The sequence below is a fragment of the Symphalangus syndactylus genome, chromosome 15 (assembly GCF_028878055.3).
Source record: "Symphalangus syndactylus isolate Jambi chromosome 15, NHGRI_mSymSyn1-v2.1_pri, whole genome shotgun sequence".
Taxonomy (NCBI): domain Eukaryota; kingdom Metazoa; phylum Chordata; class Mammalia; order Primates; family Hylobatidae; genus Symphalangus; species Symphalangus syndactylus.
The window spans coordinates 20,214,182-20,239,079 of NC_072437.2; the positions used below are offsets into that span (position 1 = coordinate 20,214,182).

General features: G+C 45.0%; 1 protein-coding gene across 7 annotated transcripts in view; it reads right to left on the reverse strand.

Annotated features, from left to right (window-relative positions):
- The window catches only part of PCCA (propionyl-CoA carboxylase subunit alpha), a 452,191-nt gene extending 432,099 nt beyond the window's left edge, over positions 1-20,092 (reverse strand). For 3 of the 7 annotated variants that reach the window (XM_055244186.2, XM_055244185.2, XM_055244181.2), the window contains exon 1: positions 19,867-20,010. In XM_055244186.2, the coding sequence (XP_055100161.1) occupies positions 19,867-19,971 (105 nt within the window). In that variant the 5' untranslated portion in view covers positions 19,972-20,010. Of the gene's footprint in view, positions 1-4,451; positions 4,530-19,866 lie in introns of all 7 variants that reach the window. The other 4 variants (XM_055244184.2, XM_055244180.2, XM_055244179.2 and 1 more) reach the window with 3 other exon arrangements.
- Between the last annotated feature and the right edge of the window lie 4,806 nt (positions 20,093-24,898).

The following is a 24,898-nucleotide window of genomic DNA, read 5'->3' on the forward strand; positions in this document are numbered from 1 at the left end:
ATATGTATTACACCAAAGACCAAGTCTACTTGCACTTGGGACAGTAGGTATAAACAAACCAGGTCAATATTTAATGAATGGTTACAAGGACAGCAGGAATCCGGGAAGGAGAAAGGTCTGATTAAGTGCAGCCCTCAAGTGAAGGGTGAAGCGACCAACTTAGTCTGAACAAGTACTTGTACTATAAATAGGTGCCAAAGAATATTCATCACTCACTGAGGGAAACACAGTTTTTCCACAGTCACCTTAGGCAAGGGCACAGCAAAGGAGATGGCAAAGATAGCAGGCAGCAGAATTGATTTCAGAATTTATGACGAAAAATGCTTAGTGAATTCCAAGGAGATTCCACTTCTACACCCTTTATCCCTCGTATCTCTTTAAATCTACTAAACCTGGGCCAGGCACGGTAGCTCACGCCTACAATGCCAGCACTTTGGGAGGTGGAGGCAGGTGGATCACCCGAGGTCTCAGGAGTTCAAGACCAGCCCAGTCAACATGGTGAAACTCCATCTCTACTAAAAATACAAAAAAAAATTAGCCAGATGTGGTGGTGTGTGCCTGTAATCCCAGCTACTTGGGAGGCTGAGGCAGGAGAATCGCTTGAACTCGGAAGGTGGAGGTTGCAGTGAGCCAAGACCATGCCACTGCACTCCAGCCAGGGTGACAGAGCGAGACTCTGTCTCAAAAATAAATAAATAAATAAATGTGCTAAACCCAGACAGTTACAAACATTTATTTATTTTTAGTAATTACCAGTGATCACCAATGTGGGAGGTGAGTTAGCTATTTCTGTAACTTCACTATAAGGTTATAATGAAAGCAAGTACCAGACCAAACTCTATCCACACATACAAACATTTATTAAGACATAAAAGGAATCATAAAACCTGCTTGATAAGTTCAGTGAAATCTTAACTTCCTGTACTTTGTAAGGCTCCAAAAGACTGCAAGAAAGGCTCACCTTAGGCAAAAAAAAAACAATATTCTGATTTGGCTAACGATACTGTCAGACTAAGCCATCAAGAATCCACCAGACAAGTGGCTGAACACAGAACTATTCATTTAGGGATCGGGCCAGAGTGTTATCTTTAAAGGTAAAGAATTAAAGGCCAACTACATTATTATATTCTAATAGTACAACGGCAGAGAATTTCTCTAAAGTAATAGCCAATAACATATATTGATGAATATCACAAACTTCCTCAATGACAGCCCATTTCTTTTTTTCTTTTCCTTTTTTTTTTTTTTTTTTTTTTGAGACAAGATCTCGCCCTACAGCCTAGCAGTCTGGAGTACAGTGGTGCAATCATGGCTCACTGAAGCCCTGACCTCCTGGGCTCAAGTGATCCTCCCACCTTAGCTTCCTGTGTAGCTGGAACTACAGGCGCACACCACCACACCCAGCTAAGTTTTGTGGGGTTTTCTTTTTTTTCTTTTGGTAGAGACAGGGTTTCGCCAGGCTAGTCTCAAGTTCCTGACCTCAAGCAATCCACTGGCCTCTAACTCCCAAAGTGCTAGGATTACAGGCATGGGCCATCACACCTGGCTGATAGCCCACTTCTAACAGTTATTACGCTAATGAGGAAGGTTACCAGTGTTTATAAGGAGAAAGATGGCTGAACCGTTTGTAGTATTCCACCCCTCTAGAATGTGGCCTCTTCAACAAATGTTAGTTAACCACTCTTAAGAGTGTAGCCACTCAGGATAGCTGATTACTTCGAGATTGGAATGCAACACATGGATACATGAACCCCAAAGCGTATCACCTATGATGAAGATTTTAAATTAAACTACAGCTTTCATAACAGCGAGTTTATCATAACTAATTCAACAGACCTGCACTATCCAATATAGTAGCCACTGGCCACATGAGGTTATTGGGCTCTTCAAATGTGGCTAATCAAACTGAGATTTGCCAGAGGTGTAAAATATACACTGGATTTAGAAGACTTAGGGCCCAAAAAAAGAATCTAAGGTGTCTTGTTAATACTTTTTATACTGATTATGTACTTAAATAACATTGAGATATTATTAATTTCACCTGTTTACTTTTTTTTTAATGTGGTTATGTGAAAATTGAAAATTGGCCAAGCACAGTGGCTCACGCCTGTAATCCCAACACTTTGGGAGGCTGAGGCAGGCAGACATTTGAGGTCAGGAGTTCGAGACCAGCCTGCCCAACATGGTGAAACCCTGTCTCTACTAAAAATACAAAAATTAGCCAGGCATGGTGACATACACCTGTAGTCCCAGCTACTCGGGAGGCTGAGGCAGGAGAATTGCTTGAACCTGGGAGGCGGAGGTTGCAGTAAGCCAAGATCACACCACCGCACTCCAGCCTGGGTGACAGAGCAAGACTCCATCTCAAAAATAAAATAAAAAAAAAAAAAGAAAATTGAAAATTACATTTGCCCTGTGTATTAATTGGTTTTTACATTGCTATGAAGATACTACCCAAGACTAGGTAATTTATAAACAAAGGTTTAATTGACTCCCAGTTCCGCATGGCTGGGGAGGCTTCAGGAAACTTACAATCATGGCAGAAGGAAAGCAGGCACCTTCTTCACAAGGCAGCAGGGGAGAGTAGTGCAAAGGAGGAACTGCCAAACACTCGTAAGATCTTAAGATCCTGTGAGAACCAACTCACTATGATGAGAAAAACATGGAAGAAACTGCCCCCATGATCCAACACCTCCCTCCCTGAACACATGGGGATTACAGGTCGAGATGAGATTTGGATGGGGACAGAGCCAAACCATATCACACTGCAACTGTGCTTCACATTGTATTTCTACTGAACTGAAGATATGTAGACTCTTTCTTCCTCCAGGCCTCCAGATTCAAAAGAATCTAGAAAGCAGTATTGTGCACTTCAGCACATGATTCAGAAGATACCTCAGACATGTCATTCTCAAATAATCATTCCTGTCAGTTGTATTTTGATGACATTCACCTTGAACAATCCCTTCTTAACCAGAATTCCCGCCCACTTCGATGCCTTCATTGCTTTGTTTGTTTGTTTGTTTGTTTGTTTTTTGAGACGGAGTCTCGCTCTGTCGCCCAGGCTGGAGTGCAGTGGCGCGATCTCGGCTCACTGCAAGCTCCGCCTCCCGGGTTCACGCCATTCTCCTGCCTCAGCCTCCCGAGTAGCTGGGACTACAGGCGCCCGCCACTGTGCCCGGCTAATTTTTTGTATTTTTAGTAGAGATGGGGTTTCACCATGTTAGCCAGGATGGTCTCGATCTCCTGACCTCGTGATCCGCCCTCCTCGGCCTCCCAAAGTGCTGGGATTACAAGCGTGAGCCACCGCGCCCGGCCGCCTTCATTGCTATGAAGGCATGAAACCATATTTTATTTCCAATCACTTCTTCTAGTCCCTACAAGGGTCAAACATTATTGTAATAGCATTTTAATTAGAAACCCCTTGTCCTGAAATTTATAATACACAAAACTACCTTCAATCTAAATGAATCACATAGGCCAGGCACAGTGGCTCACGCCTGTAATCCCAGCACTTTGGGAGGCCGAGGCAGGTGGACGACCTGAGGTCAGGAGTTTGAGACCAGCCTGGCCAACATGGTGAAACCCCGTCTCTACTAACAAACACAAAAATTAGACGGGTGTGGTGGGGTGCACCTGTAATCCCAGCTACTCAGGAGGCTGAGACAGGAGAATCTCTTGAAGCCGGGAGGCGGAGGTTGCAGTGAACAAAGATCACACCACTGTACTCCAGCCTGGGCAAAAGAGCAAGACTCCGTCTCACAAATAAATAAATAAATAAATAAATAATATAAATATTAAGTAAATGAGACTAGGTGCACGGTGGCTCACGCCTGAAATCCCAGCACTTTGGGAGGCTGAGGCAGATGGATCACCTGAGGTCAGGAGTTGGAGACCATCCTGGCCAACATGGTGAAACCCCGTCTCTACTAAAAATACAAATGTTAGCCAGGTGCAGTGGTGGGCGCCTGTAATCCCAGCTACTCAGGAGGCTGAGGTGGGAGAATTGTTTGATCCCCAGAGGCGTAGGATGCAGTGAGCCTAGATCACACCACTGCACTCCAGCCTGGGTGACAGGCGTGACTCCATCTCAAAAAAAAAAAGTATTAAGTAAATGAAAGAAAAACTCAATAGTTTAATTAAATCTCTCAACTGCCCAGTCTTTAAGAACGAATGTTTTCTTAGTTATTCTGCTGAAAACAAAGGAAACACATTGTAAATGCATTCAATTTTTGCTAAAGATATAAATACAAAATTAAAAAGATTAGACTGTGGCCCACAATGAAAAACAGAATACCTAAAGACTGAGCACCTATAGAAACATATAATGCTAGAGTGATCAATGACCGCACAGCCTTAACAAAATCTCATCTGTCCACTGAACACAGTGTGGAGACAAGAAAGTAAAACCATGGTAAGATAGTTGTTGAGAGTATCTTTTAAATACTTACTTTTTCATTAGGATCATATCCCACTGAACCAAGATTACGGGACACCATTAAGCACTGTCTTGAACAGTACGGAACATGCTACAAAAAAAGGAAAGCAAAATCAATCGCAAATAATTGATGGGCTTTAGAACATTTTTTCAGGATATTTCTTCCAGTTAGGTTCTAGCGAACGTGTTTGATCAATAAATGTAGTTCTAGGCAATATAACATAATTATAATTACGGAAGGGAAATCATATCTACAGACACAGCCCCTTGGCATGTAAGAGAAACCAAAAGCATCAAAACAATCTCCAGAAAAGCAAAACGAGAATTGTCGAGGGGCCAAGCAAATCTGAAGAAAGCCTTTCTGATCATGCAAAAGGATAAGGCAGAGTCAGAAATGTCACAGACCACACAGAACTTTCAAAAACACAAAACGAGAGTCTTGGTCTCAAGGAGCTTCAAATTTAACAGTGGCCAGAACATAATAAAATATTATTTTTATATTTGCTGATGTCTTCAGCATGATTTCTTATTTCACATTTTCTGGTACAAAAGTGGTTTGGCTGATAAATATGAAAAAGCAATACCAGTATTCAAGGATATTTCTCATTCATTGAACTGTTTGTGAAGAAAGTGTGTCCGGAATTGGTGGGTTCTTGGTCTCACTGACTTCAAGAATGAAGCCGCGGACCCTCGCGGTGAGCTCCTAAGGTGGCACGTCTGGAGTTTATTTCTTCTGATGTTCAGATGTGTTCGGCGTTTCTTCCTTCTGGTGGGTTCGTGGTCTCGCTGGCTCAGGAGTGAAGCTGCAGACCCCCGCGGTGAGTGTTACAGCTCAAAAAAGCAGTGTGGACCCAAAGAGTGAGCAGTAGCAAGATTTACTGCAAACAGCAAAAGAACAAAGCTTCCACAGTGTGGAAGGGGACCCCAGCAGGTTGCTACTACTGGCTCGGGCAGCCTGCTTTTATTCTCTTATCTGGCCCCACCCACATCCTGCTGATTGGTAGAGGTGAGTGGTCTGTTTTGACAGGGTGCTGATTGGTGCGTTTACAATCCCTGAGCTAGACACAAAGGTTCTCCACGTCCCCACCAGATTAGTTAGACACAGAGTGTTGATTGGTGCATTCACAAACCCTGAGCTAGACACAGAGTGCCGATTGGTGTATTTACAATCCCTGAGCTAGACATAAAGGTTCTCCAAGGCCCCACCAGAGTAGCTAGATACAGACTGTGGACTGGTGCATTCACAAACCCTGAGCTAGACACAGGGTGCTGATTGGTGTGTTTACAAACCTTGAGCTAGATACAGAGTGCCGATTGGTGTATTTACAATCCCTGAGCTACACATAAAGGTTCTCCACGTCCCCACCAGACTCAGGAGCCCAGCTGGCTTCACCCAGTGGATCCCGCACTGGGGCTGCAGGTGGAGCTGCCTGCCAGTCCCGCACCGTGCGCCCACACTCCTCAGCCCTTGGGTGGTCGATGGGACTGGGCGCCGTGGAGCAGGGGGCGGTGCTCATCGGGGAGGCTTGGGCGGCACAGGAGCCCACAGAGGGGGTGGGAGGCTCAGGCATGGCGGGCTGCAGGTCCCGAGCCCTGCCCCGCGGGAAGGCAGCTAAGGCCCGAAGAGAAATCGAGCGCAGCGCCGGTGGGCTGGCACTACTGGGGGACCCAGTACACCCTCCACAGCCGCTGGCCCGGGTGCTAAGCCCCTCATTGCCCAGGGCCAGCCGGCTGCTCCAAGTGCAGGGCCCGCCAAGCCCACGCCCACCCGGTTCCGGTTCCCGCTCGTGCCTCTCCCTCCACATCTCCCTGCAAGCTGAGGAAGCCGGCTCCAGCCTTGGCCAGCCCAGAAAGGGGCTCCCACAGTGCAGCGGTGGGCTGAAGGGCTCAAGTGCCGCCAAAGTGGGAGCCCAGGCAGAGGAGGTGCGGAGAGCGAGCCAGGGCTGTGAGGACTGCCAGCACACTGCCACCTCTCAATAGCATATCTTAATGCTTAAAAACATTAAGAAAAGTGACTAAGCCAGGCACGGTGGTACAGCCTGGAATCCCAGCTACTCAGGAGGCAGAGGTGGGAGTATTACTTGAGCCCAAGAGTTTGAGGCGGCAGTGAGCCAAGATCACACCACTGTACTCCAGCCTGGGCAACAGAGCAAGACCCCACTGAAAAGAAAGAAAAGAAAAGAGAAAAAGAAAAGAGAGAGAGAGAGACAGAGAGAGAAAGACAGAGAGAGAGAACGTGCCAGTGTCACTGTTAAAGCTAGATGGAAAAAATGGAGGAAAAATATCAGCAAAAGGCAACCAACAGGTACCACCTCTTAGAACTTTCTAAGATGATAGGGACTCAAATAAGAAACAAAATGTTTTTATAGCAACATTTTTAAATGAACTGAAAAATTTGTACAACTATTTTTTAGAGAGTTGGGCACCATGGCTCACGCCTGTAATCCTAGCACTTTGGGAGGCCGAGGCAGGCGGATCACCTGAGGTCAGGAGTTTGTGACCAGACTGGCCAAAATGGCGAAACCCCGTCTCTACTAAAAATACAAAAAAAAAAAAAAATTAGCAGGGCATGGTGGCACACACCTGTAGTCCCAGCTACTCAGGAGGCTGAGGTAGCAGAATTGCTTGAACCCAGGAGGCGGAGGTTGCTGTGAGCCTAGATCGTGCCATTGGCACTCCAGCCTGGGCAACAAGAGCGAAACTCCTCAGAAAAAAATAATTAATTAATTAATTTAAAAAATGTAATCTCTGTACAAAAGTGGAGGTAAAAGATACAAAAAGATATAGTTTATAAAATAAAACCTTTACCAAGTAAAAGACCAAGAACAAGAAGGAACTGTGAACGGGAAATTATTACTGTGTCCCCATTAAAGACCAAGACTATCTCTCATATATTCCTTCAAGCATAACTGTGAGTGAAAAGAGTGTTATCCCCAATTTTATGACAAAGTTGAGTCCCAAGGACTTTAACTTTTCAAAAGTCACAGGCTGAGGCTGTAATGGTTATAAGATTTAACCACAGATTGGTCAAGAGCTTTCTGAAGTTTTTTATTTGTAGATAAGAAAAACAGTGGCAATTCCCACATAAACACTAATATCTACTCAAAGATACGATGTTGTTCCACAGAGCTTGCACACATGTGAACTTGTAATAATGTGGCCCAAAGCTGTAAAAAGCATAGGTGCCTCCCAGTTAGCCAGTAACCAGAAGTAGAACTCGGGCTGGGCACAGTGGCTCACGCCTGTAATCCCAACACTTTGGGAGGCCGAGATGGGCAGATCACTTGAGGTCGGAGTTCAAGACCAGCCTGACCAACATGGAGAAACCCCATCTCTACTAAAAATACAAAATTAGCTGGGCGTGGTGGTGCATGCCCATAATCCCACCTACTCAAAGGGCTGAGGCAGGAGAATCACTTGAACCCGGGAGGCGGAGGTTGCAGTGAGCCGAGATTGTGCCGTTGCACTCCAGCCTGGGCAAAAAGAGCGAAACACCATCTCAACAAAAAAAAAAAAAAAAAAGAAGAAGTAGAACTCGTACAAGCAAATACAACTATAACAGAACAACTACCAATGTGAACCATTCCCACGACAAGTCTGAACTGGTTTGGGGTCAGCCCCATAAAGGCTCTGTTCCTATTTACTCCTGGGAGACATTCATGGAAGGTCAAAAATGAAGAATCAGGTCAACACTCAGACCATTTGTATAAAGCCACAACATAAAGTTTATTTTCTAAATGCAGGAAAACATTTGTAGAAGTCTGCTAATTTGGACCTCTGCACAGAATTTTAACGTTTGTTGTTTTTGTTAAGCATGTAACAAACTGGCTACACGCCCAGTCCAAAATTCTTTGTAAGGTATTTCCTAGCAACAAAGGTTCTGAGAAAGAACTTTAATCAATTCTGTTTATGAAGACTAGCCAATCACAGCCAAAAGGAGAAAGGTCAGGGTGTGCAAAATGACTCCTCAATAACATATTGCCATTGGTTCTCTCCCACGGGAATAATGATTTCCTATATTTTCCACACATAGAAAAGAAATGCCTGCAAATGGCTTGGCACATAGGAAGTGGCATTGACCCTCAGAGTCATAAGTCTTGGGTCAACTCTCAGCTGTGAGTCATTGAGCTAATCATTTCTCTGGGCCCCCCGTTTCCATCTACAAAATGTAGGTGATGACACCTCCCTGATTTCCTAGGGAGTTGTTAAAATGATCAAATGAGTTTTTATAAACAGTAAAGTGCCAAAAAATGTAAGGTTCTACATGAAAACTAAATCCAAATATGCAACTGTCACCTTCTTTCTTAAAATTATACCAGAACCACTTGGGAGTTACCATTAGAGAATAATATAGTCAATAAGAGTTCTGGTCTAGACTCAGATTCTGACCTGGATTCGAATCCTGGCTCTGACATTTCCTAGATATATAGAAAGTTTCTTCATTTGTACACTGGGGATAATAATAGTACTTATCTAGGTCACAATGCTGCTATGAGGATTAAATGAGAATGTCTAACATGGCTAGCAGAGTCTTGCATATATTATCATCAGCACACAATAACTTAGACAAAAAGCGGGGGAAATGGTAGGCTTTTAGACAAACTGGATGCATGCCTTCCAGCCACTGCAAACAGGGAAAAAAATCCCGTTTGCAGTGGCTGGAAAAAAATCCTTTCTTAAGATTAGATAGCACCAGCCAGGCACAGTGGCTCACGCCTGTAATCCCAGCACTTTGAGAGGCTGAGACAGGTGGATCACAAGGTCAGGAGATTGAGACCATCCTGGCTAACACAGTGAAACCCCGTCTCTACTAAAAATACAAAAAATTAGCCAGGCGTGGTGGCGGGCGCCTGTAGTCCCAGCTACTCGGGAGACTGAGGCGGGAGAATGCCGTGAACCCGGGAGGCAGAGGTTGTAGTGAGCCGAGATCACGCCACTGCACTCCAGCCTGGGTGACAGAGCAAGACTCTGTTTCAAAAAAAAAAAAAAAAAGATTAGACAGCACCTACTTTCATAAACAAGATGTGGCCTCATGTGGCAGTTAAAACTGGTAAAATGTGGCCTCACGTGGCAGTTAAAACTGGTAAATCCACTAGCAAATATCTTAAAGAACAATCTGAACACTTTTTCTGCCAAAACCAAAACTACTGTTAACATACCCACAGTGGCATTCAGGTGAATAATACTAAATAACTCATTATCGGATAAATTCATTATCAGAATGCATTCTGCTTCAAAGAAGAAATTATCCTCAAAACTGGGTTAATAGAGCTATAAAATGATCTCACCAAGGTCAAAGTAAACATTAGTTTACTTCATCTTGCTTCATCTGTAAAATTCCAGGTGAAGGTCTTATCCATGTATTACGACACGGTATTTCATCATGCATTGTAACAGAGCCCATGCCCTTCTCTGAAGACACTTAATTAAGTCTGGCTTTTTCCTGAAAGCACAGCTTTTCTTTCAAATAGACTATTTAGTCTTCAGGATCTTAGAGATCATTCCAATCTTCAATGTCTACCAAAAGCCAAGCTGAACACCTAATATTTGAGAGAGATGTTCAAGACTCAAGATTCTCTGGGCTCTGGCTCTGTACTAAGTTCAAGCACCAGGAAACTATACATGTCAATTCTAGAGCTCCATCATCCCACCCTTGACTCTTCAGCCAGGCCATTCTTCCCCATCCCACTGTAGCAGATGTTGTCAGTGGCCACTCAGATCCTCTCTAACTGCTGTGTTGACAACTAACGGCTCACACCTGCCCCCTCATCTCGACCATGTTCCTCAACTATACAGTTCTCCATCAAGCCTGAGAGCTCCCCCACCCTGCCTGGCCAAGGGCTGACTAACACTGCATTCAAAAGGCCAGTCCCAGCACCTCAAGGTGGGACTTGATCAGTAGCACAGTCTGTGCCCTACAGCTGTTCCATCCAATATGGTAGCCACGAGCCACATTCAGATGTGCTCTAACAGTAAACTACACACTGGATTTTGAAAACTTAGTACCCAGAAGATGTAAAAGACCTCATTAGTGAATTTTTATATTTACATATTCAAATAATACTTTGAATATTTGAATATATTAAGTAAAATATATTAATTTCACCTTATTTTACTTTTTTTGTTTTTTTAAGAGATGGGGGTCTCACTATGTTTGCCCTGGCTGGACTGCAGTGACTACTCACAGGCACAATTATAGCCCATGGCAGCCTCTAACTCCTAGGCTCAAATGATCTTCCCACCTCAGCCTCCTAAGTAGCTGACACTACACGTCCCTGCCACCACACCTAGCTTTGTTTTACTTTTTTTTTTTTTTTGAGACAGGATCTCACTCTGTTGCCCAGACTGAAGTGTAGTGATAGGATCACAGCTCACTGTAGCCTTGAACTCCTACAATCCTCCCACCTCAGCCTCCTGAATAGCTGGGACTATGGATGCATGCCACCATGCCCCACTAATTTTTTTATTTTTTGTAGAGACTGGGCGGCAGGGGGGGTTCTCACTATTTTCCCCTGGCTGGTCTTGAACTCCTGGCCTCAAGTGATCCTCCCACCTTGGCCTCTTTGCTTTACTTTGTTAACATAAGTATTAGAAGATTTTTGTTTGTTTGTTTTTTGAGACGGAGTCTCACTCTGTCGTCAGGCTGGAGTGCAGTGGTGCCATCTCGGCTCACTGCAACCTCTGCCTCCCAAGTTCAAGCAATTCTCCTGTCTCAGCCTCCCGAGTAGCTGGGATTACAGGCATGTGCCACCATGCCTGGCTAATTTTGTATTTTTAGTAGAGATGGGGTTTCTTCATGTTGGTCAGGCTGGTCTCAATCTCCCGACCTCAGGTGATCCACCTGCCTCGGCCTCCCAAAGTGCTGGGATTACAGGTGTGAGCCACTGTGCCCGGACCATTCTTTTATTTTTTAATTGAGATGTAATTCACATACCATAAAATTTACCCTTTTAAAAAAGTATACAACTCAGTGGTTTTTAGTATATTCACAAGGCATGGAACCATGATGGCTACTGATTCCAGGACATTTTTTATCACCCCAAAAAGACACCCCTTAACTATGCACCGTCACTCCCATCCCCTCTCCTCCAGGCCCTGGGCAACCACTAATCTACTTTCTGTCTTCATGGATCAGTCTATTCTGGAGACTGCATATAAACACAATCATACAATAGCAACCTTGTGTGTCTACCCTTCAAAAGTCACTCTTAATTCCTTCCTTTCCCTGTTTGTACATACCTTACAGATACTGTAGGTTCAGGTCCAATTAATTATTGTTCAAAACAATTATCACTCAAAAATGCTAACAATCATCTGATCTTCACCATGTTAGCCAGAATGGTCTCAATCTCTTGACCTTGTGATCCGCTCGCCTCGGCCTCCCAAAGTACTGGGATTACAGGTGTGAGCCACTGCGCCCGGCCTCACTTCTTTTCTTAAACCCCCTGAACCAACCTCTGCTTCCAAGTTTTCTTCTGCAGCATCCTCACCTCTCTCAGCCTTCGTAGAACTGAAGAGAGGGCCTTGCGCTGGATTAGGCTATGGCTTAAGGAAATGTTGTGGCTGGTTTGATCTTCTATCCAAACCACTAAAGCTTTCGCCACATCAGCAATAAAGCTGTTTCACTTTTTTTAATCAGTTGTGTACTCACTGGAGTAGCACTTTTAATTTCCTTCTAGAACTTTTCCTTTGCATCACAATTTGGCACAGGAGGCCCAGCTTTCAGTCTATCTTGGCTTTTGACAGGCCTTCCTCACTAAGGATGATTTCTAGTTTTTGATTCAAAGTGAGAGACGTGTGACTCTTCCTTTCACTAGAACGCTTAGAGGGTTATTAATTGGCCTAATTTCAATATTGTTGTGTCTCAGAGAATAGGGAGGCCTGAGGAGAGGGAGAGACATGGGGGAATAACTGATTGGAGAAGTCAAAACACACACAACATTTATCAATTATGTTTCTCCAACTTATATGGGCGTGGTTCACGGCACCGCAAAATATTTACAATAAGAATATCGAAGATCACTGATCACAGATCACCATAACAGACATAGTAATAACGAAAAAATTATCAAAATGTTTCACAGAGACACAAAGTAGGTATGTGCTATTGGAAAGATGACACCAACACAGTTGCTCAAAGCAGGGTTGCCACAAACCCTCAATCTGTAAAAACAACAAAAAAAAAGCAGTATCTGCAGGGCCAATAAAGCCAAGATATGAGGTATGTCTGTATCTGCCTTCAAACCCCACAGCAAGATACTGGCTCTAGCTCCAAAATATATTCCAAGTCTGACCAGTTCTCACCAACTCCAGTGCCCTAGCGCAAGTTACCATCATGTCTAGCTTGGTCTTCTACAACAGCTTCCTGATGGGTCTGTTTCCCCTGTTCCCACCCCAGTCCCCAATCCTACTCCCACCCCTACTAAGACATTCGCTACATACTAGTCACAAACGTCTTTTCCAAACATAAATTCAATGTGCTTAAATGCCTCCAACTGGACTCTCATTATTAAATTCCAAATACAAGCCCCTGATGACTCTGTCCCGCCTACCCACTCCTCCTCCCTCATCTCCTAAGATCACCCCCTCATTCAGTTCACTCCAACCACAGCAGCCACATTCGTCCCTTAATTATGCCAAATGCAATCTCCCCTCAGAGCTTTTGCCCTGGCACTCCTTGGTCTGCAATGCTAGGCCCCCATATAGTCACATGGCTGGCTGGCTCAGTTTCCTGTCCAAATGCCACATGCTCAGAAATGTCCCCCATGGTCTCATTAGGTAACATCCCCAACTCAGCACCACTACCACTCTCTATCCCATTAACCTATCTTTTTCCTTCGAGAGCACTTCTCACTCTCTGAACTTTTCTATTTATACGAGCACAGTCTCCTTACTCAAATGTAACCACAATGGGAGCAGAAACATTCACGATTATATTCCCAGCTCTAAGTAGTCTCTGACACATACTACGTGTAGGTGAATTGAACGGTAGCCCCTAAAACGATGTGTCCATGTCCTGGAACCTGTGATAAAGGGTCTTTGCCAATACAACAAAGTGAAGGATCTCCAGATGAAATCATCCTAGATCTTGTCATGGCCCTAAATCCAATGAAAAGTGTCTTTATAAAAGAATGAGAGGGAAAGACGCACAAGAAGGAGGAGGAGAAGGCAGCCATGTGAAGACAGAGGCAGAGACTGGAGTGATGCAACCAAAAGCCAAGGAATGAATGCAGCCACCAGAAGCTCAAAGAGGCAAGAAAGGATTCTCCCCTAGAGCCTTCAGAGGAAGCATGGCCCTGCTCATGCCTTGATTTCAGACTTCAGGCCTTTAGTACTGTGGGAGAATGAATTTGTTGTTTTAAGCCACCAGGTCCATGGTCATTTGTACAGCAGCTCTCGGAAACCAAAGGTTTCTTGAATAAATAATACCAAAGAGAGGGCAGGCGCAGTGGCTCACATCTGTAATCCCAGCACTTTGGGAGGCCGAGGCAGGCGGATCAATTGAGGTCAAGAGTTCGAGACCAGCCAGGCCGACATGGTGAAACCCCATCTCTACTAAAAATACAAAAATTAGCTGGGCATGGTGGCACATGCCTGTAATCCCAGCTACTCAGGAGGCTGAGGCAGGAGATTCACTTCAACCCGGGAGGCAGAGGTTGCCGTGAGCCGAGATCACACCACTGAACTCCAGCCTGGGCAACATGAGACTCCATCTCAAAAACAAACAAAGAATACCAAAGAGAGTATGCCACATGGATGCTGTATTAGGTTTTGTGAATGAAATCACAAAACTGTATCTATCTTCCAACATTCTTTTTTTTTTGAGACGGAGTCTCGCTCTGTCACCCAGGCTGGAGTGCAGTGGCGCGATCTCGGCTCACTGCAAGCTCCGGCTCACTGCAAGCTCCACCTCCTGGGTTCACACCATTCTCCTGCCTCAGCCTCTCCGAGTAGCTGGGACTACAGATGCCCACCACCACGCCCGGCTAATTTTTTTATATTTTTAGTAGAGACGGGGTTTCACCATGTTAGCCAGGATGGTCTCGATCTCCTGACCTCGTGATCTGCCCGCCTCGGCCTCCCAAAGTGCTGGGATTACAGGCTTGAGCCACCGCGCCCGGCTCCAACATTCTTTAAATTCACTTTTATTTTGATCTTATTAGGTTGATCCCATCAGTTTGTGGGCTTTTTTCTAACGAAAATGTCAATAGGTATTTAAAATAAAGAAACTAATTTTTGAAAGTTATGCAATATGCTTATCTTTCAAAAAATATAATTTTGCTTCAACTATTTAAGAGTATTGTCGAAACGAAAGCAGTATTTTTTGTATATAACACTTTACCATGCTACTAAAATTATTCTCATTAAAGATAAAAGATCTTACCAAATTCTTTCACCAATCTTTTTTTTTTTTTTTTTTTGAGACAGAGTTTCGCTCTTGTTGCCCAGGCTGGAGTGCAGTGGTGCAATCTTGGCTCACTGCAACCTCCACCTCCTGGGTTCAAGTGATTCTCCTGCCTCAGCCTCCCGAGTAGCTGAGATTACAGGCATGCACCACCATGCCCAGCTAATTTTGTATTTTTAGTAGAGACGGGATTTCTCCATGTTGGTCAGACTGGTCTTGAACTCCCAACCTCAGGTGATCTGCCTGCCTCGGCCTCCCAAAGTGCTGGGATTACAGGCGTGAGCCACCGTGCCCAGACTTTTTTTTGAGACAGGGTCTTGCTCTGTCACCCAGGCTGTAGTACATTGGTGTGATCACAGCTCACTGCAGCCTTGACCTCCTGGGCTCAAGTGATCCTCCCTCCTCAGCCTCCTCTCAAGTACCTAGAACCACAGGCACGTGCCACCACACCCAGCTAATTTTTATTTTATTTTATTTTGTAGAGATAGCCAGGGGCGGGGCGGGGGTGCGGTATCACTGTGTTGCCTAGGCTGGTCTCAAACTCCTGAGCTCAAGAAATCCTCCCACTTTGGCCTCCCAAAGGGTTGGGATTGCAGGTGTGAGCTACCACACCTGGCCCCATCAATCTTTTATTCCTTAGCCTCTCTGCACCTGGGACATAGTTAGGGACTATGTTTTAATTTCTTTTTCTCTCCTTTGTACGTGCCATAGTACCTGGAACTTAGAAAATGCTCCACAAACACTTTCTGAGTAAAGAGCTAGATCTCTAGACGAATGAATGAATGAATGCTAACTACTTCTTGAAATTTCTTTCCTAGATTTGGTAACACTACACTACATTGGCTCCTCTCAAACCATACCTCTAACTCCTCTTGTCTCTTCTTCCTGCTTCCAAATCCTAATTTAGGGTTATAAGACGAAGCATTTATTCAATTAAATATTAACTGACTCATTATATCCTTCAGGGTTCACAGATTCTAACTCTAACTCTAGCCTCGTATCCCTGGCCCAAAAGCCAGCCACTGATACCCTCTGTCTTCCCAGCACCTCAGCATGGCTCCTATGGGCATCTAACTCCAGATACCTACAATGAAACACTACGTTTCCAGCCCCAAAGAAAAAATGTTTCTTCCCAAATTCCTTTTTCATCCTTGTTCTCCCACCTACATTTTTTAAAGTCTGGAATCATTTAAACAAATCCTTTTCCCTCACTCTTCATCAGAAATGTCACCATCTTTTCCTCTTACTTAGAAAAGGACTTGAGCAGTTTTTACCTCTGTTCTGAACCTCTCAGGAACAGAATAAAATCCAAGTGGTAGATGTATAAATATATAAATGTCTATAAACATTTTTTTACACCAGAAACTAGTTTCTGTAGTAATCTCAGAAATTTTTTTTCCCAAATGATTTGTCAGAAATTTATCAGCATGTTGGAAGGATTAACCTCCAGGCAATTCTAAAGCATTCAGATAAGCCTAAACATTCTTTTCCATATTTACTGATTACAAAATAATGGATTTCAAGTAACACAGGGCTTAAACATTCAAATTTCATGAATGCATCACACAATGAGACCATGATTCAAATGAGACAATTTGTAATTAGAAAAGCAAGCCGAGGTGGGTGGATTGCTCGAGTTCAGGAGTTTGAGACCAGCCTGGGCAACATGGCAAAACCCCATATCTACAAAAAATAAAAATTAAAATTAAAAAACAGCCAGGTGTGGTCGTACGCGCCTGTGGTCCCACCTACTTGGGAGGCTGAGATGGGAGGATGGCTTGAGCCCAGGAGGCAGAGGCTGCAGTAGGCCAAGATCATGCCACTGCACTCCAGCCTGGTCAACAGAGCCAGACCCCATCTCAAAAAAAAAAAAAAAAGGAAGAAAGAAAAGAAAGCCTTCAGAATCATATTATCTAAGGTTCAAATTCTACTTCAGCCGACTGTGCTTTTAAGCAATTACTTAACTGCCCTGAGCTTTGTTTCCTCTACTGTAAAATTCGGATTTTTTACCTAGTTGTTATAAGGATAAAAGATACATGAAAAATCACACAGGCTCAGTGGCTCATGCCTGTAATTCCAAGCACTTTGGGCGGCCAAGGCGGTAGATCAAGAGGTCAGAAGATCGAGGTGGCCAACATGGTGAAACCCCATCTCTACTAAAACACACAAAAAAAAAATTAGCCGGGGGTGGTGGCGTGCACCTGTAGTCCCAGCCACTTGGGAGGCTGAGGCAAGGGAATCGCTTGAACCCAGGAGGTGGAGGTTGCAGTGAGCTGAGATCACGCCACTGCACTCCAGCCTGGCAACAGAGAGAGACTCCATCTCAAAAAAAAGAAAAGCAAAGAAAAATCATGAAAGGCATATAAGAGTTCAATAAAAACTATAGCAATTACCATAAAACCAACATCCTGGAGCCACTGAAAACATTTACGCAGAAGAAAAAACTAGGCATTAAAACAGAATGTGTTTAAAAAGCTGATAAACAAAACAAATAAGACTAAAAGGTGAACTCTACGTATACCCTAAAAATAAATAAACTCTGTTGACTGGCTAAAAGAATGGTCAGAATTCTCTAGACTAGACCCTAGAGTTAGCTGGCTGCTTTCCAACCAACCAAAAGGTTTGCAGAGGTGGAGGGAGGGATGGGAGGGGTTAAAATCTTCAAAAGATTCAGCTTCAAACAGACTCAGTAGAGCATATTTCAAGTTCATAGAAGAGAAGCGCAGAGAGAAGCTAAGCAACAGCTCAAGTTCCCCTAGAGTGATAGTGAACTTCAGAGATGCTTCCCACCCCAAGGAGGAATTCTTTGCGGGCACAAACATAATGCTACTCTATTGTTACACATTCAGCACCTATTGTGTCAAACATTGTAGTAAGAACACAGAAATAGACAAGATGCAGTCTCTGCCAACACATTAAAAGGAAAAAACCAGGTAAGAATCATCAAAGCTTATGTATTACACAGTAAGTGTATAACAAGTGTACAACAGTAAGTACAGTAACAGCCTTCCTCTCAGCCTCTCCAATCTAAAATGTCAGTGTCATCCCTCCCACCTCCAATATCAATGTCTTCCCACTGCTCTAAGACAAACACCAAACCTCATAATATGATCTATAAGAGCCAGCATGGTCTGACTCCTGCCAGCTTCTCCAACACCATCTACTCTCTGCATCAGAGCCTCTGTAGGCTGTTTTCAGTTCTTCTAACCTGTCATTCCCTCTGGCCACAGGACCTTTGCACACACTGCTCTCTCACATATAACATTCATCTCCTCTGTTTGTTAAAGAAGGTCACTTCATCCTTCAAAACTTGTCTCAATTTTCAGTTCCAAAGGAAAACATTCCCTTGCCGTAGGTAGTATAGTATGATTAAGAGCACAGGTTCTGGAGTTCTAAATCCTGTTTGCCACTTATTGGCACTATAGCTTTGAGCAAGTCACATTAACACTTAGTGCCTCACTTTCATCTTCTGTAAATGGGGGACATACAACTGTTGTGAGATTGAATAAATTAGTTCAAGCAAAGCAACAGAACAGTATCTAAGATACAGAACTCAAAATCTTGGCTTGGTCAAATTCCTCTATTTTATTTTCTTATAGCACCCGGGCATCTCCCCTAATACCATTTTACACTTATTACACTCTCCCTACTACTGTAAAATTTCTAAGAAAGCAGAAACCATATTCATACCCCAGAAGTGGAAGACAGGAGATATTCAGTAAATATTTGTTGAAAAAAATAGCTACAAGGACGAAGCTGATGCCCAAAGAAGAGACCTGTCCAATATACAAAGCCTCATGTGCCTGACCCCAAAGCCCACACTTTCCACCATACCAAGTTGCCTCCTATGTAAATGCGTAAGTCTTACAGCTGCAACTGAAGTGGCCAACAAAGATGAACAGAATGATAAAGATTAAAGAACACTAAACTGTATGGGAACCCAGAAAACAGTGAAAGTCCGCACGCTGAATTGGACACAAAACAAACATAGGTGCCTCTCACTTCCATGTCAATTAAGCTCCAGCTCTCATACTGCCCACCTGGGGCTCGGTTCCCTCCTCTTTAAAGAGTAGGATGGGGCAGGTCGTCCCTAAAGTGTCTTCAACTTCTAAAATTCAATGACTATAAATCAAGTTATGTGGCAATGTTTTAATAATTATTTTTTAAAAGGAAGTTTAACAAGCACACTGAACCAGCTGACAGATGGTTTTCGGGGACCTTCATTTTAAAGAATGTGTTCAAGTGCCTCAACAAACCTTATAAAGTAGGTTACGTGGTCTGTGCCCCAGAATTAACGACAGACTCGATGCTGACGGGAGACAGAGCTCAGAAGCACACACAAGCACTCCAACCTGTTTGTCAATCTGCCATCGTGACAGCCTAGGTATACAGAACAGTCATGAAACGTGTTTAGAACAGTGCCAAAATCAGGCTCACCACTACACCGAAAAGGAAAGTAAGTTCACAGGATGCATTTGGTACACAGTAGACTGGAGTGTCATACAATTAAAACAGGCTTTCAAATGAAACGTAAAATCTATTAGCAGTCCTGACATCGTATAATACTTTAAAAGATAGGACAAACTCACAACCCTAACTCTACTTGAGCAACAGTTCACAGTGGCCCTTCAAAAATGCTGGAAAGAGGCAACAGAAGACGGAAACTATAAGGACACCTAAAAATACACCCTGGAAAGCTTAAGACAAAGCCAATGCCGCGGGGCCCTGGAAGCAGACCTCGGGCAATATGCCTGCCCAAAGCCATCAGCCGCCTCGGAGGGCGTGCGGGCACCCAACTGCCTCCGCCCTAGGCCTCTCTGCTCCGCAGGATCCCCGCGAGGAACAACTGCAACGAGGGATGCCTCCTGAGCCCGCTGCCACGCGAACTCCGGGAGGGAGGAGAGCAAGCGGTGTAGCTCAGGCGGAACTGGGGCGCGCGGGCAGCCGGACCCAGCCAGCGCTCTCCCGGCGCCAGCCGCCCAGAGGTGGCACGGCTGGAAGCCCAGGCCCCGTTGCTCCTCACCTTCAGGGTCCGCAGCGCCGCGCTCAGCATCAGCTGCTGCGGCGGCCACCGCCCACGCCGTCCGACAGCGACCAGCGATGCTGTACCGACCCAGAGCCCCGCCATTGTTGTCCCCGCAGACCGCCCCTCTGCTGACCTCTCACACAGCCGGAGGGGGCGGAGAAGGGGAGCGCATGGGCTCCGGCAAATCACGAGCCAGAAACCCGATGCCCCGCCCCCTAACTTGCGGAAAGGGGAGGGTGAGTGGTCGGCCAGATCCGCCGGATCCGCGATCCGGGAGACGCGCTAGGACCTGGCGGGCTTGTCGGCTGGCTGCGCGTCCGGCCGCTAGCGGAGCTGGAGGCCACCGGCCAGAGCCGACCCCAGGAGTGAGAGAGGCAGGGACGCGCGTGAGTTCCGGCGGCCTGCACCTGGCAAACCCCGTACCTTCCCAGCATCGGCTCAGCAACCCACGTGCATTCAGGCCGGTTAATGTCAGTGAGTCACCTCCGCGCCTTGGCCACCCTGGAGTCCCGAGAATCCGCAGTTCCACACAAATGCCCAAACTACATTCCTGCATGTTCGAAAGCGTAAATTGCAAAGCACAAATCCAGGCAAGGTTTTGAACGACTGTAATAACACATAAAAAGTTCTAGGTCTGGAAATCAGAGATCCGAGCTCAAGTCCTACCTCTGCCACTTAATATGTGTGTGTGAAAGAAATTAGCCACAACTAGAGTCAGTCTTTGTTGCTTGCAAGCAGAAACCCTTGTTAGTACAACTACTGGCCAGGCGCAGTGGCTCACGCCTGTAATCCCAGCACTCTGGGAGGCCGAGGCGTGAGGATAACCTGAGGTCAGGAGTTGGAGACCAGCCTGGACAACATGCCGAAACACCGTCTCTACTAAAAATACAAAAATTAGCTGGGCGTGGTGGCACACTCCTATAATCCCAGTTACTTGGGAGGAGGCTGAGGCAGAAGAATTGCTTAAACCCTGGAGGTGGAGGTTGCAGTGAGCCGGATCATGCCACTACACTGCAGCCTGGGTGACAGAGCAAACTCCGTTTCGAAAAATAAAATAAAAATTAGTACAACTATTAAGGGCCGGGCCGTGTGCTAGAGCCTCAGATTCCCTCTTACTTTAGATTTTACAAGAACCTTAATGGAGTGTATATCATTTCCATTTGGAGAAACTGAAGCTGTAGCAGGGTAAAGTCACTCAGCGAGTAAAAGGTCAAACTAGGGTTTGAACCCAAATCTGGCTGCCTTGAGGGACTGGGCTCATGTTTTGCTATATTATGGAAATTTTAAAATATATACAAAAGAGATAAAGTAGTACTATGATCACCCAGATACCCATTACACCGCGTCAACGAATCAACATTTTGTCAATCTTGTTTCATCTATTCCCCTTTTTATTTTTTGCAGGAATATTTTAAAGCAAATCTAAGGCATCAGACCACCTCACCCATAAACACATCAGTATTAGGGGTTCTCCTCTTAACTACTTTGGAGCATCTCCTGCAGAGTCACCTTGAGAGAGTTACAAAGCTAGGAATGGCCTAGAGTATGCTACAGCATGGTAAATGCCCAAAGAGAGATAAATAAAATGGGGATATCAGAAAGGTGACATTTAATGGAATTTTAGAATGTAAGTAGGGACTTTTGTGACAAAATGAAAAGGATTATCAATTTCACAGGACTTCTCACTTACGTACCTCAGTCTTCATTCATTTTCTACCTGGGAAACTTGCTTTTCTTTTTTCTTTTTTTGCTTTTTGTCTTTTCCCCATGTTTTACCCTTTGGATTAGTTTTCCTTAGGCCCTATTTGTTTTTCTTATAGGAGTTCTTTCTATGAAAGGCACTTGTAGCAGAAACTGCTTCTCATGCTATCCATTCTCCATGCATTACCTTAGTAAGAGTGCCCCTGAGATCTAGCTGGGTACATGGCCACCCAGCGAAAGGCTGCAATAGCCAGCCTCCCTTACAACGAGGTGTAACGCCATGACTAAAGTCTGGAATGTAAGGACTGTGCCCTCCGTGCCCTCTTCTTTCTTACCTAAATAAAGATCTACATTTCCCAACTCCACTGCAGCAAGGGTGCTTACCAAGATTTGGTTACTAAGTTTTGGCCAATGGGACATAAGCACAAGTGACATAGACAACTTTTGGGTTATGCCTTTAAAAGGAAAGGCATGCCTTCCACTTGCCCTTCTCCTCTTTCCATTTGCCGGAATGTGGACACTACAGTGGAGGTAAAGCTGTCATCTCAGATGATAAGAAGGAAGTTAGGTGATTGGGGAGGCAAAACAATATACCAGGAGCCTTTAGGTGCCTAATTCTGTGGAGCTGCCACGTCAAGCCTGGAACGCTTTGTTCAGATTTTTATGCAAGCAAGAAAAATACTGTATCTTGTTTAAGTTATTGCATTGTGTTTTTTTGTTTTGCCTTTGTTACAGCAGCTACATGTGTGTCCTCACTGATAAAGGACTTTTATCTTTGCCTTTTCCATTTAAAGTTATAGATTGTGGCCAGGCGCAGTGGCTCACGCCTGTAATCCCAGCACTTTGGGAGGCCGAGGAGGACAGATCACGAGGTCAGCAGTTCGAGACCAGCATGGCCGACATGGTGAAGCCCCATCTCTACTAAAAATACAAACATTAGCCAGGCATGGTGGCGGGCCCCTGTAATCCCAGCTACTCCGTAGGCTGAGGCAGGAGAATCGCTTGAACCCGGGAGGCAGAGATTTCAGTGAGCTGAGACCGCACCATTGCACTCCAGCCTGGGCAACAAAGCAAGACTCCATCTCAAAAAAAAAAAAAAAAAAAAAAAAGTTATAGATTGTAAGGAAAATACCCCCAAGGAAGTTGAGGACACAGCAGAGTTGGACTGTCTCCAAACCTGTTCATTCTTCTGAGTGCACTGCTTGGAGCATCCTATTGAGCAGCATATCCTGGCCTCCTTTCCAGTTCCACGTGGTAATATACCTGATTTCCGGCCAATAAAATATGAGAGGACATGAAATTCAACAGCCCCTGGGCTTGGCTCATAAAACCTTCCATGTAATCCTCCACACCTTTTCACCTCTCAGCTGCTGAGACTTTTCTAGGCACTACACAGAAGCAGCCTGGGTCTCCAGTAGTGAAGGAGAGCAGAGTCTTCTCACTATCCTGCACCAAACTGTGACATGAGCAAAAAATAAAGTTTTTATTTTCTCACACCATTGAGATTTGAGGATTGCTAGAGCAGTTAGTCTTCCCAGCCTAATACAGTATTAGTAGAGGACAATTAGGCCAGACACAGTGGCTCATGCCTATAATCACAGCACTTTGTAAGGCCAAGGTGGGCAGATCACCTGATGTCAGGAGTTCAAGACCAGCCTGGCCAACATGGTGAAACCCCAGCTCTACAAAAAATACAAAAATTAGCCAAACATGGTGGCATGTGCCTGTAATCCCAGCTACTCAGGAAGCTGAAGCAGGAAAATCTTCAAGCCAGGAGGCGGAGGTTGCAGTGAACCATGATTGTACCACTGCACTCCAGCCTGGGTGACAGAGTGAGACTCTGTCTCAAAAATAAATAAATAACAAAAAACCTTTTTCAGAATAAAAACATACATTAACAATATCAAGAATGTCCGGGCACGGTGGCTCACACCTCTAACCCCAGCACTTTGGGAGGCCCAGGTGGGCAGATCACCTTAGGGCAGGAGTTTGAGACCAGCCTGGCCAACATGGGGAAACCCTGTCTCTACTAAAAATACGAAAATTAGTCCGGGCGCAGTGGCTCACGCCTGTAATCCCAGCACTTTGGGAGGCCAAGGTGGGTGAATCACCTGAGGTCAGGAGTTCAAGACCAGCCTGGCCAACACAGTGAAACCCCATCTCTACTAAAAATACAAAAATTAGCCGGGCGTCGTAGCGGGCGCCTGTAATCCCAGCTACTCGGGAGACTGAGGCAGGAGAATCGCTTGAACCTGGGTGGTGGAGGTTGCAGTGAGCTGAGATGGCACCACTGCACTTCAGCCTGGGTGACAGAGTGAGACTTTATCTCAAAAAAAAAAAAAAAAATACAAAAATTCGCTGGACGTGGTGGTGCATGTCTGTAATCCCAGTTACTCAGGAGGCTGAGGCAGGAGAATTGCTTTGTAAAAAGTAAAGTAGAGGCCAGGCACAGTGGATCATGCCTGTAATCCCAGCACTTTGGGAGGCCGAGATGGGCGGATCACGAGGTCAGGAGATCAAGCCTATGCTGGCTAACACAGTGAAACCCCGTCTTTACTAAAAATACAAAAAAAATTAGCCAGGCATGATGGCGGGCACCTGTAATCCCAGCTACTAGGGAGGCTGAGGCAGGAGAATGGCGTGAACCCGGGAGGCAGAGCTTGCAGTGAGCTGAGATCGTGCTGCTGCACTCCAGCCTGGGCAACTGAGCGAGACTCTGTCTCAAAAAAAAAATAAAAGTAAAGTAGAGGTTCCTCTTCAAAGACTTTCCTCCCCATCTAATTAGGAATAAATAGTAACTTCTCTTAGAAGCAAAATTTATTCAAAGACCTGTGCTAACATTCTTAAATATCTGCTAGCTTTAATATATCAATGTACTTTATGTTCTTAGCTCCCACAATTTAGCGTAAATATTTGCCCTGGCATGCTTATACTAGTCCAAGCAAGCATTAGGTCATAGCCTGTTCCTCTTCCTCATTTGAAGGTGTTTCAGCAGTGGGCTGAAGTGCTCCTCAAGTGCCGCCAAAGTAGGATCCCAGGCAGAGGAGGCACCGAGAGCGAGCAAGGGCTGTGAGGACTGCCAGCATGCTGTCACCTCTCAATCCCCCCTCTAAATAGGACACCCCAACTGCTGTTGGGAATTTGGCCGATGACTGCTCTAGCTACTTCCTGCTGGATAGGGGCAATGAAGGGGCCCTGCAGTTGTAGTGTCCTCCAGAGGGGAGGTCTCTAGGCCAGGGAAAGTGCCAGCAGGTCAGTCCAGGGGTCCTCAGTAGAAGTTGTTAGTTGAACTCATTTGGGGTTCCATTTGTAAGACCATCTGTAGCTT